The 12,230-nt window shown below is 34.9% G+C and overlaps 1 protein-coding gene across 1 annotated transcript in view; it reads right to left on the reverse strand.

Annotated features, from left to right (window-relative positions):
• The window catches only part of eIF2Bepsilon (eukaryotic translation initiation factor 2B subunit epsilon), a 135,706-nt gene that overhangs the window by 52,368 nt on the left and 71,108 nt on the right, over nt 1–12,230 (reverse strand). The window contains exon 9 of the mRNA XM_090394353.1: nt 1,864–2,009. Within this exon, the coding sequence (XP_090250479.1) occupies nt 1,864–2,009 (146 nt within the window). The remainder of the gene's footprint in view (nt 1–1,863; nt 2,010–12,230) is intronic.

The following is a 12,230-nucleotide window of genomic DNA, read 5'->3' on the forward strand; positions in this document are numbered from 1 at the left end:
CAGATCGTCTGCTAGGGATCTTTCTTCTTGCTACATCCTCGTAGTCACCATTGCAAGTCTCTAGTTCATGCCTGATTGTTTTTACTGTATTCAGGGAGCATTGGGCAGCAGTCGTAATATCCTTATTTTGATGGCTGGCACGAATCATCATGATACAAGTTATTCTCTTCCATGATTCAGGTGGGTTCCAGCTATCCATCCTTTCTGACATCTTGTATATGAATGAAGAAGGGTCCAAACTTTTAAATGAAGAGAAGTGTGTGTTAATACATGTAACTTACGGAAAAATATAATTAATTATAAATATGTCAAATTTATCCCGAACACCCTGTATATATGCACATCTACATGAATATATATATTTAAGCTCCCAACTTATCAAATCAACTTCTCATCTTTTTCCTTTATTTCATTTATCTCTGTTCTTTGGCAGCCAATGTACACTGCTCTCTGTACACTACTTTCTCTAAAGAATACCCCGGCCTTGATATACACACACACACACACGCACACACACACAGAAAGAAAGAAGGAATCTGCTGAGTTCCAAGAAACATCAGATTCCTTTTTTCTCTCGCTCTCTCTCTCTTGCCACTTGCTCACACAAATCACAGTCTGTTTCATGTTTTATAATCTCAGTATGTGGGATTAATATAAAAAAAAAATGCAGTGACTTTATCCTGGAGTTTTTCCAGTCAGTTTATCCTGGAGAAGCTGCCAATTGACACTGTGCCCTTTATTTTATAATCAACAGAAATACGGCTAACTATTTAATTTATAAGGGCCATTTCAAAAGTTCTGCACTTTATCTGCAGTTAATCTAAACATTTAACAAAATACATCTGAAGATCTTCAGTATAATTTCCATTTTACTCATCACTGCTGCCAACATTTGGAAAAGCATTGGATTCCTGTTAGTAACTTTTTTTTTATTGTTTTATTTTTTAATGTAGTTAAAGTGACCCACTTCAGCAGACATGTTGCCAATGGTAGTGGAGATTTGCTCCAACTTAGGGAAAAGAATGAAATGTGGAGGAATATTTCAGGACTGTAGTGAAGAAGCACTTGTCATCCACTCCACATGATCAAATACTTTGCATAAAACATATGGCCTTGCAAAATATCCAATATCTAACTTTTCTCAGATTCTTGATCCATTTTGAAGTCTTATTTCAGAACAAGAACACTAGAAACAGGAAATGAGTATACGACGTTTTAACCTAGAGTATGGCTTACAACTGACATAGTTTGAAAAGTAGGAAGTCTTCCTACTGGCCATGCATGCACAATGTACACAACCTTTAAAATGACCTTTTTATTAAACCTACTTTTGTTCTAATTACAGGAAGTAATCTATAAATAATCATTTCACAAGCTGGGTTAGAAATGAATACTGGTATTTCTAATGATTATGGATTAGTAATAAACCAACGATCAAAAAACAGTCATCGGGTAGTATGAAAGTTCTGAGGAAGATTAAGGGAAGTAAATAAACAGCTGTTATCCTAAGAAAAACATCAGACAGCTGTTATCCTAGGAAAATGATGAAATGCATATATATATCATAGCTGATGTTCTAATGATGGTGGCATGGGTGGAATGCAAACAGGAATGGAAATTGAGAATATTTATAAGTTTATTTTAAGGAGCTGAGTGGGAACAAAAGAATTTTGTATTATACAGAATGATGTTGTAATAGCTAGGAAGGAAGAAGGACAGGAGGAAGTTATTGTTGTAACACTCCATTCCTCTACTTTTAGTTTGCTAATATAAGACAAGTGGTGACTATAAATATTCATAAGACTAGTGAAAAAACAAAAAAGAAGAAAAAATTGAATAAGTTTTTTAAAAAACAATACTTACTCCAGAACCAAGAACACAACCTTGAAGCACTTTAACACCCGATTTGACCACAACCCCTTCAGCTAACAGGCATGTATTCAATTCACAACAATCTTCAATAACAACATTATCCCAAAGATAGGCTCCTTTAATGCAAACATTATCACCTGAAGAGTCAAAAAGTGTTATATAAATGTAAATAAGATTTACATATAATTTTATTTAAAACAAAAAAAAATGCTTTATTGACTTAATTCTTCTCCAATATTTGATAAAAATTGTTTAAAACAATAATAAACTGTTTAATCACAAATACATCATGATCTTTTTATCAGCTAAACTGGTCAATCTCAAGCGATTTGCCATTCCTCACTGAGTAAATTGCTGTCATCATCCTTCTCATCAAGAACTACATGGTTTAATTGATTATCTATAAGGTCATTGACTATTTTTATAATTATACAGATCTTCCGTGTATTCCTTTTAGCTCCTTTTTCATCTTTTCAATCACCATCGTCAATACTATGTATAGTATGGCCGCTGGGGACTACATAATTAACTTTTCGTTATTACTTCCTATCAACAATTTTCTTTTAAATTAATCTGTTATTTGTCAAGTCTCCAATATTATCAGACCTTATATTTTGATCTTGTAAAGAACCACCAAATGCAAAAATCTGTCTTAGTCTTCTCTTAGGCCTCATGTAATCATACTTCTCAAGGTATGGCCTGTTTCCATCAAAGGGGCTATAGCAGCAAGTATTCCTGCTTTACCAGGATACCTTCCTAGTCAGAGGAAATTCCAACTAGACCCACAATGTGGTAAATGATATAAATACTTTGCTTACTGGAGGCCTGAAATGGCATGAAATGTTTCCATGTTTGGTTCAAAGAGGAGGGACTATTATTGGGACATATATGGCATGTTCAGACAAAGAGGAGGAACTATTATTGGGACATATATGGCATGTTCAGACAAAGCCAGATTGTTCAGTCCTTGCTGATTTTTGTTCTTCATGTTTAATAAAGGCAGATCTTCCAGATTGTTGATAATAAGACAAGCCACAAGAGCAAGGCACTTAAGATGTTCATAAAATTTAGAATTAATTTTCTTTTGGCAAGCAGCTAGAGGCATATTTTCTGGTTTCTGGCTAAGTCTATGTCACATCATCTTTTGTGAGAATTTGATGCTTCATGAAAGCTAAATGTCTCCACTTTGAAAGGTCCTTGAAAACTTTGTAGCAATCTAGCAATCTAGAAATATCCTGGGCTGTCAACAGCCCAGGATATTTTTTACAGGTATTACAAAATGCAGCTTTGTCTTGGTAACACAATCATACAAATTCCTTGAGCCATTTATCTCGGAAAGCACATCTCACCTGATGTTTTTACTTGATTGATTTATTTATTCTTATTGCAAAAGCAGCTAGGTCCAGACCAGAAAGCCAATCCAGGGCCTCATCTGTCATTTTGTGGATGTCTTGGAGACCACCACCATGCAATTGGCACCTTGGCCAGTTATTCACAACAGTGCAGACGACCTTAAGGCATCAGCACCACAATCCCAGGTTGTTCCAGCAAGCCGTGAGATGATACAACAGAACTCTTTCTTTCAATGTTTTTAACACTTTCCGGTGCCTACAATTCACCTTTAGGTTTACATCATTTTACAAAGCTTAAAAGTATAGTTTGTATTTTCTTTCATAAGGAAGGATGAATTTATATAAATTAACCATAAAAAATAATTTAATAGGAAATACAAATAATAAAAGTCATGAAAACAAGAAAGTAGGCAGCAATGGCTGTGGAGCCAGACTCAATGTTCACGATGTATTGAGTCACATGATCTGATTTTGAATTTTTTTTTTTTTTTTTTTTGGTAAAATAACTGTATTTTAAATAAATAACAGTGTTAAAAAATCTAAAGTCTTGTCATCAGATAATTCGTTCAAGCACTTAATTACACTAAGTTAATTCACGTTGTGAACTGTGAAAATAAGCTTAGAATAATATTATATTAGAATTTCGCACCTAGATATACTTGTAATTATATTAATGCATTGATTTGATTATAAAATTTATATATTTGAAATGATAACTATAATTAATTTTAAATGAATTCATGATATGAAAACATACTTCTTTTGCTTTTAAGAGTGAGATTTACTGTTTTCAAGTAAGGTGCTGTAACAACAACACATAATGGCAGCTCATTTTGACTGCTACATGATTGAAATGAAAACCGTAAGTATGATAAGCATAAGGAGCATGCGTGGAGCGAGAAGACACTGTATGATATGGCTGGGAGGGAAATTAGGGGATTTTTGCAACAAGTCTTTCATATTCATTCGAGGTGGCGCTAATGTCGCTAGAGAACGTGGCGGTCATGTTGAGTTACGCTGGAAAACATGTTTTTAAATTAATGCAAGTGTCTTTCAGTGGTGTTATTGTTTGAAACTGTTGTATATACTGTGTTTTCGCTGCTGTTTGTTTCACTACTTCAGCAACTAAAGATGGCGTCCGACAAGAGACTCACAGGACTTCTATACGAAAGTCTGGCTCTGCATTAGATTTTTCGAAATGGATGATTGTGGAAACTGCCATATGTATGTGCTTAAGAATGTGAAGGATCTGTGGACTGTTTGGCTAAATGAAAAGAATGAAAATGTCAAAGTATTTGAGAAGTGTCAGAACAGGCTGGAGTGATTAGAAAAATGGAAGCAGACATCAGGACCATAGCAGAAGAACAGGAAGAAGCGGAAGGCAGGAGTTTGGGAAAATGAAAAGTGATCATCTTCTGCGAGAGGAATTGGAAGTGCTCAGTAAGGAGGTTCTGGAAATTAAAACTGAGTTAAATGGGTTGAATAGTGAAATTAGGACTATGGAGATTACTTTAGCAGATGTAACTAGAACAGGATTAAGTATGGGAGAGTCTTTGGTGATTGATGAAGTAATAAATAGTATGAGAGTGGATAGTAGTATGTGGTAGTAATAAATAGTATTGAGAGTAAACAGAATGAAAGCACAACAGTTCAAGAAGAAACGAGATGTAGTGAGAGTGAGGGAATAAGTAAAAGAGCGTTGAGTAATGAAACTGGGAGAGTCATGCTGAATAGCATAGAAAATGAGGCCGTGAGTGATGCTTGTTTGGACTTGAATGAAGTTATGAGTGATAAAATATATGGTGATTCTATGATTAAGGGTATGGAGAGCAGTATGCATGAGGAGTGCTTGGCTGGTGGAACAATAGAGAGAGTAGCTTTAGCAATAAAGAGAGGGCATGATGCAGAAAAGATAATAGTTATGGTGGGTACAAATGACCTGAGTGGTAGTATAAATCGGGTAGCAAAAGATTTAAGAACATTGTTAGATATCGTGAAGAAGAAAAGTGTCAATGGGAGGATAGTGTGTGTGCTGTCTCATTTTGACAATTATGAGTTAAATAGACGATAAAGAATGATATGAATGCAAGAATGTGCAAAAAAAGAGGTCTGGAATTTGTTGATGCCTGGAGTGTGTTTGAAGAGCTGTATGCAAAAGATGGGTTGCACCTGAACATGGAAGGTCATAAGCGATTGAAGAAGTTACTGTTTCAACAAGTTGAAGTAATTGAGCAGGTAAACTAAAATTGATCCTTATTCGCAGAATAAATTGCAGAATAGAGTGGATAAAAATCGGCATGGGACTACTGAAATTAGTGACATGTATATTAGTTCTAAAGCTGGTACAAGAACTAAAGGGAATCTGCAATTTTTGTATACTAATGCAAGAAGCATTCGAAATAAGAGGGAAGAATTTTTGGTATTAGTCAGTGCAATCTCACCAAAAGTTGTAGGCATTAGTGAAACTTGACTATCAGGAAGATGTGTTCACTGGAATTGAATGTGATGGGTACAGTATTTTCAGGGAGGATAGAGAAGACAGAATGAGGGTGGGGGTACTGTTGATGATAGCTGATGAGTTTCAGCCAAAGAAATAGCATATCAAGATGATAGATATCTGAATGATAGTTCATTTGGGGGTCTGGTGTGAAATAGTGACCAACGCAACCAAATATACAGTTGGTTGCTGCTATATGCCAGGGGGTACTGGGGATGATATTGAATTCGTGTATCAGCAAATTAGTGCAATGAGTGCAGGTTTAGTGATTATTATGGGAGATTTTAATTATGGTGATATCAATTGGAAGGGGGAAATATCACATGGCAAAAAGGAAATGAAATTCATACATCTTCTATGAGATAATTACTTGAAACAGCAAATAAATGTTTTGAGTAATTGAAACAGTTATGTGCTGTTTCAAGTGAAGGGACATGTAGTGTGAGAATGGTGGACCTGGGCATTAGTTCAGAGGATAAATGCATAAGTAAGGTGTTCTCATTACCTCCAATTGATGAGAGTGATCATGTAGCATTGACTTGGGCGGTTGCAAAATTTGTGGATTTCTCTCTTAAAAAGGGGTATATATGGAACTACAGGTTAGGCAATTATAACAAGCTTTGGAGTGAGCTTGCAGTAGTCCCATGGTAGAACATATTGCAGGGGAAAGATGTTAGCAGTGCATGGGATAAAATCAGTGGGTATCTGAGGAAGGCAATATCAGATTGTGTCCCCATGGTCAGGAAGATAAACAAGATAGTCATTAGATGGATGAGTAGTAGTAGTATCAAGTTTGACCTCCAAAAAAAGAAAATGTTATGGAGAATTTACAAGGAGAAAGGCGATCAGTACACCCATGAGCAGTATCAAGGCTCCAGCTAAGAAGGTTACCAGCATAGTAAGAAAAGCCAAATCTTACTATGTGGCAAGTAAAAGGAAGAATAACTTCGGAAGGATAACTTTAGTGGGTGCTAATGGTATTGAGGTGACAAATTCAGATGTAATAGTAGAGTTACTGAGTGATCACTTTTCAAAAGTCTATCACCCCAGTGAGGATATCTCTGTACCTGTAGCAATAACTGTGAGAACTGAAGTTAAGAAATCAGAGGTACTTAATATATTGCAAAATTTAAATACAAACACTGCTGTAGGTTTAGATGGAATATCAGCTTGCATAAAGGTGGCTCAAAGACTGTGGTAGTTAATTACAGACCAATCACCATCTTGAGAGTGGTGGTAAAAGCATTGGAAAAGTTGGTTAAAGACAAAATTCAAGAATGGGTGGATCAGGATATGATACTTTATAGGTGCGAACATGGTTTTGTTAAAGGTCGATCCTGCCTTAGCAATTTATTAGCTTTTTATAATAGAATGACATCTGAGTTGGACAAAGGAAATGGCCACACAGTGGTATTTCTGGATTTTGCTAAGGCTTTTGACAGGATACCCCATGGAATACTGTTGCGCAAATTGGAGCAGTGGGGATGGATACTAAACTGGTGATATGGATAGGAGAATGACTCAGGGAGAGATACCAGAATGTGGTGTATGGAGGAGCAGAGTCCAGGATGAGGCAGGTGACCAGTGGTGTGCCTCAGGGTTCTGTGCTTGGGCCATTGTTGTTTAATCTGTACATAAATGATATAGGAAATGGCTTGGGGGAGATATTCAGTTGTTTGCTGATGATGCAAAGTTGGGTAGTGCAATGAAAAATCAAGCTGATGTTGAGAGTTTGCAAGATGATTTAAATCAGTGCTTCCCAAACTTATGAATGTAAAGGTCCCCTTTGGAAAAATTAAAATATTTCACGGCCCCTATTGAAAAAAAAAATCGTAATACAGACATATATTATTATAATATTTATTGTATTTATATTCAAGATTTTGCGTTTGTAAGCTTTTTTGTGCTTCTTATCAATACCTTTGAAATGAAACTTATATGAATAAGCATATATTTACTAATATTCAATAAACGCCAAAATACGCAGGAAGCACAATTTGTGAACCAACACCAATGTGTGATTTTTTTCCATCAAAATATAAAAAATAACAAAAAATAAATAATAAAAATTAAATATGTTTCTTTTAAGATTAAAAAAAAAAAAAACTACTTAGTCTTAAAACATTTTAAATTTGTTTTCATTATTTCAAGGCCCCCTCAACCAAACTTATGGCCAACAGTTTGGGAAGCACCAATTTAAATAAACTGGCAAAATGGGCAAAAGGTAATGGATGTCAGTTCAATGTGGAAAAGTGTAAAGTTATGCATTTTTGGATTAAAAGATTACCAGCTGTGTACTACATTGATGGAATGGTACTCCAAGAGATTGATGAGGCTAGGGACTTAGGAGTGTTGGTGGATAGGGAGATGAAGTTCAGGGGACACATTGCTAAGGTGTCCATGATTGCACATAGGATTGCGTAGTTATTGAGGAACACATTAATATCCAGAGATAAAAAGGTTATTATTCCTCTTTATAAAGCGTTGATACTTCCACATTTGGATTACTGTGCTCAGGTCTGGTCACCTGGATTCCTTGGAGATGAGGAGGTTGTGGAGAGGGTTCAGAGGAGAGTGACTAAGTTGGCGAGTGATATAAAAAATGCTCCCTACATTGATAGATTGTGGATTGCAGAGGTTGGTTGATAGGCAGAGAAGAGGGGGATATGATAGAAACATTTAAGTTACTAAAAGGTTTTTATAAGATCGATGCAGGGAAAATGTTTCAGCTGTGTGATAGTGATGAAAGAACAAGAGGTCATCTCTGGAAAAGTGTGGCTAACAAGGATGTGAGAACGAGGTTTTTCACCTGGAGGGTAGTGAATGAGTGGAATGTATTGCCTGACTCAGTTGTGAGTTCTTTGTCTGTAAATGAATTCAAGAGGAGATATAACAGATATTGTTTTGATAGTTTGGGTCTCTCGCGATGAGTCTACTGATGCCATGGAGATACCTGTAATAATAATAAATAATAATAATATAGAAAGAAAAATGTTTAAAAGTTATCAATTGTGTTATGACATTAACGACAGGAAAGCTATTAGGGAAAGAAGTACAGCAGGTTGAGATTTTAATGACTGTTCATTTTATTAATTAAATAAACATGATATCTCCTGGTTTAAAACTTCTTTAATAAATTTGTTGGTGGTGCCCATGATCAAATAACCTGACAATAAATGAGATGATGTTTTAATATTAAAAAAAAATGTAAATTGTGTGAAGAATAATATATTTTGAATATATTTAGAAAAATGCTGTCTCTGATAATTTGCCAGCCATGAGTGGGTGAGTGGATTTCTGGAGCCCTGTATATATATATAAATGAGGCAATACAGATTTAATATAGTCAAAATCTTTGAGGGTAAGGATGGTGGGATCAGCATTTTATTCACTTGATAAGAGTTGTGGGTACTGGATAAGGAGTTGTTACATATACGCAGGGCTTGACAAATACACTCATCTACTCACTGATGATGAGTGAGAATTTTTACTTGATGAGCAAAAAAATCAGAAGAGAAGAGTGCAAGTTTTACTTTTGATGCAGATGTTATGGTATGTTTTATGTCATATATATTTTTACCACACTTATTGACCTACTAGGGCATGCCAGTTATTACAAACTGTTTTGGTGATTATGACTGATTTTGTATTAATGGAATATCATCAATAAGAAGGCGAGATACATGAAGGCATTCTATAAATATTTAGAGTGCTTGGGCATAATGTAAAGTAACAAGCTATTTGCAGAAATGTAAAATAGAAATAAACCAATTCTAATGGCAGTAACTAGCTTATTTTGTATCCAATGATGGAATATGCAAAAGTTTATTTTTCCAAAATAAATAATTTCTTCATATTGATTCTAAAAATATAATCGAATACTTTTTGAATGCTTTCTTAGTTGTCACTGCATCTATGACATTACCACTGAAATTTCAGATCCAATCAGAAGTCAGAAAACCCAAGAGTGCAGTTAAATATGTGCAGACCTAAGGATTTTGAATGTTTTACCCTCCACATTTGTTTATAATGGCACAAAAGCAATAAATATTTACATAGAAATATAAGTGTTGTGAAAATTATCATGTCATTAATAAATATATACTAATAAATGACTATGTGCTATCAATAAAATATATGGGTTTCTTCCAGTATGACTCATATACTGATAAACATGTTTAACATATAAGTAGTTGATAAAATTACTTCAGTATTGCTAGTTAAACAGGATAAAAATTAGCTGTAGCATTAAATATATCTTTTAATCTGACCAGGTCCATGACTAAACATGAATATATCAGGTGATCCAGCACAAATGTTTTCAAGTGCAGCATATATGGTTAAATTAAGCAGTGAGGGAATTCTCATTAGAGCAAATCAATTATTCCCTATTTACTAAAGTTCTAATAATACCATACTGAGACAGATAGTGTATTGTTGGATGCAAGAATTACAAATTATTAGTAATACACTTATAAACAATGGCTGTAGCAAAAATACTATCAATAAAATTCTTCATAAAAACTACACCTAAAAATGCAATGATATAGATTACAGTAAAACCATAGCTGTTCATTCATTAAAGGGCTATCAGATAATATAAATAGACTTCTACACCATTATAACCTTAATGCTACTTTTAAACCACCTATAAAATTAAAAAACATATTCAACTGCTCCAAGTATCGATCCCTGGTCCACCCTAGTGTATACCAAATCTAATGCACCTGTAACTTACCATATACTGGTGCAACTGGATGCACAATTCCAACCACTCTCAACCATGCACCGTGTGACAACATAACAGTGCCACACAATGCGTGGTGGAGAAGGTAGAAAGCAATCATTGTTTTCTGCCTTCAGATTCAACCTTACATACTGAATGTATCACTGAAATAATTTTTATTCATACAGAAACATTGATCCACCATAAATTCATGTTCCTTATCTAAGCCTTAGTTCTCCAAAAAGGCTTACAAGAATCAAGCATACCATAATTAGCTTTCATCTAAAATTCCATCTTTGTCTATTGCTTATACCAAAGCCTAAAACAGCTGCAAGAAAATGATCAAAACATTCAGAACTGATTTTGAAAGAGCTATAGGCAGCAAACTTACGTACCTATTTTCAAATCACATTCATGCTTCTGGTCTCTTGTCAAACCTATTTGCCATAACTTCTGTCCTTGTTACACTTGGATGGGTCTATCACAACATCACTTTCATAATGTGATGATACTCTATGATAAGAGATCAGAAATTGTCCTAAATGGATACCAAAACGTTTACTGATACTGATGGCATTTCTCTGATTGTTTTAAAGCTCTGTATTCCATAGAGGACTCATGGTCTTTATCACCTTCTTACACTCTTATTCTACTGATATCTATCTTACATCCTAGATAGTCCACATATAATCCATTCAAAAGAAGGGCAACAAACTACTTTCATGCTACACCCAATTTATCTCACTTCATTTCTCTCTAAAGTAATGCAAAGAACCATTAACACTCAACTCCAACTCCATTAACATTACTGCCTTTTATGCTCTCAACTAATTAATGCTGGTATGGATTCTGCCACTGTAAATCAAGGATCTGCTTATTTATGTTACCGACTCAGGAAAAATACCATAGAAAAGTGTAGCAAATCTCAAGTGGTTGTTCTTGATATCTCCAATACTTTTGAGCAAGTCTGGCACAAAGATCTATCAAGTAAGCCCCTAACATTTGGTATGCCCTTTGACTTCTGCAAGCCAGTTAAAGTCAGAGGGCACAGCAAATCAATTTTTTTTTAATAGATCCACAATACATGTGAAGGAGGAAAGTTCCTTATGTTACTATGCAACTGATGCTGGTGTTCTGCAAGGCACTGTTCTATCACCCATACAGTCCTCATATATAAGGATCTGTAATATTAACTCGGAATTGGGATATGTTCATATTTATATATACTGACTTAGAACTGAGAACTAGAAAAACAATTAAATTTATTCAAGACACAACATGTTTCATCGGATTGTCCAACTTCTTCAGGCATGGGAACATAGAAAGCAAATAAAAAACACTATAAGAAACATCGTATCACTATAAAAATGACTATTATAAAATTCAGTTAGCTTTGAACTGTAACTACAGTCCGCATTGAAGTTCTATTGTTTGGCATCTGTGCGCGTCTGATTTCATGAGTGTGCCAATATCGGATAGCAGAGCTGAAAGAGTCCGGCAGATTATAACTAAGGTTATTATTTATATGATCAGGGTCCATAACAATTTCCTTAGACTCGACAATGCAGTGCACCACCTCGTCACAGCATATATGAAGGTTTGAAGTTGCTGTCCAGTTTATCTTATGTTGACAGCTTTCATCATTTGTGCTTACTGAAAACAGTACATACCTTGTTGTTTTAAGGATACTTGCGACATAAGACTGAATGATATAATCACGTAATCACAAGAAAGATATTTATTTAACCAAATATTTCGGTCTGGAAATAGCAGACCATCGTCG

This window comes from Typopeltis vanoorti, chromosome 6, assembly GCF_054136105.1.
Source record: "Typopeltis vanoorti isolate ZY-2024b chromosome 6, IOZ_Tvanoo_1.0, whole genome shotgun sequence".
In the NCBI taxonomy this organism is placed as follows: domain Eukaryota; kingdom Metazoa; phylum Arthropoda; class Arachnida; order Uropygi; family Thelyphonidae; genus Typopeltis; species Typopeltis vanoorti.